Source organism: Penaeus monodon, chromosome 43, assembly GCF_015228065.2.
Source record: "Penaeus monodon isolate SGIC_2016 chromosome 43, NSTDA_Pmon_1, whole genome shotgun sequence".
Lineage (NCBI taxonomy): Eukaryota > Metazoa > Arthropoda > Malacostraca > Decapoda > Penaeidae > Penaeus > Penaeus monodon.
This window is the reverse complement of record NC_051428.1, coordinates 28,550,512-28,553,011: the sequence shown is the minus strand read 5'-3', so window position 1 is coordinate 28,553,011 and position 2,500 is coordinate 28,550,512. Positions and strand designations below refer to the sequence as shown.

The following is a 2,500-nucleotide window of genomic DNA, read 5'->3' as shown; positions in this document are numbered from 1 at the left end:
AAATGTTTTTAAAGAACTAGATTTTGACTTTGTAAACCTTTGGCTCCTTTGTATTATATATAATTTCAGTCGCTGTGCCTGTATGTGATATTTATGAACTCATATTTCACAAATAATAAGAATAAAGTTTCCAAAGAAAATTCATCAGCTGCTTTAGGTTAGAATAAAAAACGCAAAAAAAGAACTGTGAAACTTTATTGTTCACAAAATCCTTATTCCTAGAGGGGACATTCCATACCTTTCAGATAAATTTGTACTACTACAATTGATTGAGACACTGTTGTTAAACTTCAGAAGGAATTGTTACAGAAAGGTATGGCAAGATTATGACACATCCATTCATACATGCACGTAAAAAATTGGAGAACCTTAAAAATGCAAAATGCCATGAGTGACTAATTTCTCAATTAATGCTTAAACCTAGCATGTTTGAAAAGAGAAGCAAGGCTATAATCACATTTTTTTTTTCAGAATTGGGATCCAAATGATGAGACCTTTGACTAAACCATCTGAGATAGAATGTAATACAATGAATACAATACAATCTAAGACTTTGAACAAAGAAAGGAAAAAGTGAGAGAAAAAATTATTAAAGAGAAATAAAACTGTGTGAAACAAGAATTTACATTTATAAAATGAAGTTCAGTTTCCATGACATAATTGACATTTCCTGTCAATCTTATAATCTAATAAATTTTCTCATACCTAAGCATGGTGGGAAAATATTTTCTGCTGACTACAGGCCTAGTGTAAGCCCTTAGACAACAGCCTCTGTTTACAAACAAAAGTAATTTTGAGGAAAATTAATTCTTCATCTTTCAGTCCTGAAAAGGGAAAAATGGGAAGAGATCAAATTAATATCTCAATGATGAGCTTCATGTATTTTGATTCATATAATTCATTTTCTACCTTTCTCTGAAAAATTTATTTTAGATTTCAAGCCAAAATAAACAAAAGAACATTTTTGATTGTATTAAAGTATCGTAAGCCATGTTATGATTCTGGTTGTTTGAATACAGTGATATAGAAAGGTCTTAACACACTCCTGTAAATTATTTTTCAGTGGCTAAAAACAAAAAGAAAGAAAAAGAAAGATATAAAATGTGTTCTTGCTCTCACCTTGGTCTATGATCGAGATCGACTACGTCTTTTAAAGTCTGGGGAATCACTTCTGCGGCGGTAGTCATCATACCTGGAAAAAGAAACAAGAGATGTAAGAAAATGAAAATGAATAAGGGAGAAAAAAAGTGTCTAAATCTGGTAGAAAAGAGTAGGAAAAGAGGCATATTAAGGAAGCAGATGAGGAGTTAATGAAAAAGGAAGGAAATGGAAGGAGGAAGAGGAGGAGGAGGAGGAGGAGGAGGAGGAGGAGGAGGAGAGAGAGAGAGAGAAAAAAAAAAGGAAGGGAGCGCTAGGGCAGGAGGGGAGGGGAAGGGAGAGAGGGAGGGAAGGAAGGAAAGAGAGAGAGAGAGAGAGAGAGAGAGAGAGAGAGAGAGAGAGAGAGAGAGAGAGAGAGAGAGAGAGAGAGAGAGAGAGAGAGAGAGAGAGAGAGAGAGAGAGAGACAAAGAGAGAGAGAGAGACAGAGAGAGAGAGAGAGAGAGAGAGAGAGAGAGAGAGAGAGAGAGAGAAAGTCAGTCAACAAACAGTATGTCATCTATATTTGTAACTAGATGAACTTCAATCTCAATAGTTTTTACGCATATAGTGCTAGGCATTAGCTCACATCATGCTTATTTGGGAGACTAGTTGTTGGGGGCAAAAAAGAGTGTGACAGTGGCTAAAGCTCTGGTGTTTTGTGCATGTGTTCCTGGGTGTACTAGTGTAAGTTGGAGGAAAGTATCTACTTTGTTTGTGTGTATTATGTGTTGTGGGAGTCTGTTCCAGTCTGTTGTGGGAGTCTATTCCAGTCCTATGTAAAGTATAATTGTTTATAAGAATCTGTATTAGTGTGTGTGTCATGTTTTTTTCTGTTGTGTGCATTGCATGGTGTAAGTAATTTTGTTTATTTATGTCAATTTGATTCTTTGTGATTTTGATCATGGTTGTTAAGCTGTGTGCTTGTCTGTGAGGGCATCCATGTGTAGCTGTTGTTTGATGCATGTTGTGCTGCCAGGAGTGTTAGTCGTTTGTAATGAACCTGGCTGCTGCAGTGTTAATCTTTTCTAATTTACTAATATTTGGTTGTCTATGTGGGTCCCACACTGCTGTACAATACTCCAGTGCTGGATAGACAAGTGTATTGTAAACTATGTGTTTAGTATCTTGTGTATGGCCATGTAGGTTCCTCCAAAGGAAACCCAGTTCTATTAGCTTTAAGTTGTGTGTTGTCTATGAGTTTACTTAACTTCATGTTGGTGTGCAGTGTGATTCCTAGATATTCGTGTTATGGTGTGTTGAGTAATGGTTGTGAGTGAATTTTTTCTTCTTCTGTCTTTAATCTCTAGTCGGGGTCACCAGTGCAGATTTTCTTTCTCCACCCTTAGTATCCACACCTTCATT

The 2,500-nt window shown here is 36.2% G+C and overlaps 1 protein-coding gene across 5 annotated transcripts in view; it reads right to left on the bottom strand.

Moving 5' to 3' along the window:
- Positions 1 to 177: 177 nt before the first annotated feature.
- Positions 178 to 2,500, bottom strand: part of LOC119568196 (serine/arginine-rich splicing factor 3-like) — a 16,368-nt gene continuing 14,045 nt past the window's right edge. For all 5 annotated transcript variants that reach the window (XM_037916617.1, XM_037916616.1, XM_037916619.1 and 2 more), the window contains 2 exons: positions 1,120 to 1,192; positions 178 to 824 (listed from right to left, as the gene is read on the bottom strand). Coding sequence is in view for 2 of the 5 variants with exons in the window: in XM_037916620.1 (XP_037772548.1) it covers positions 1,126 to 1,192 (67 nt within the window). In the remaining 3 variants the exon portion in view is untranslated. The remainder of the gene's footprint in view (positions 825 to 1,119; positions 1,193 to 2,500) is intronic.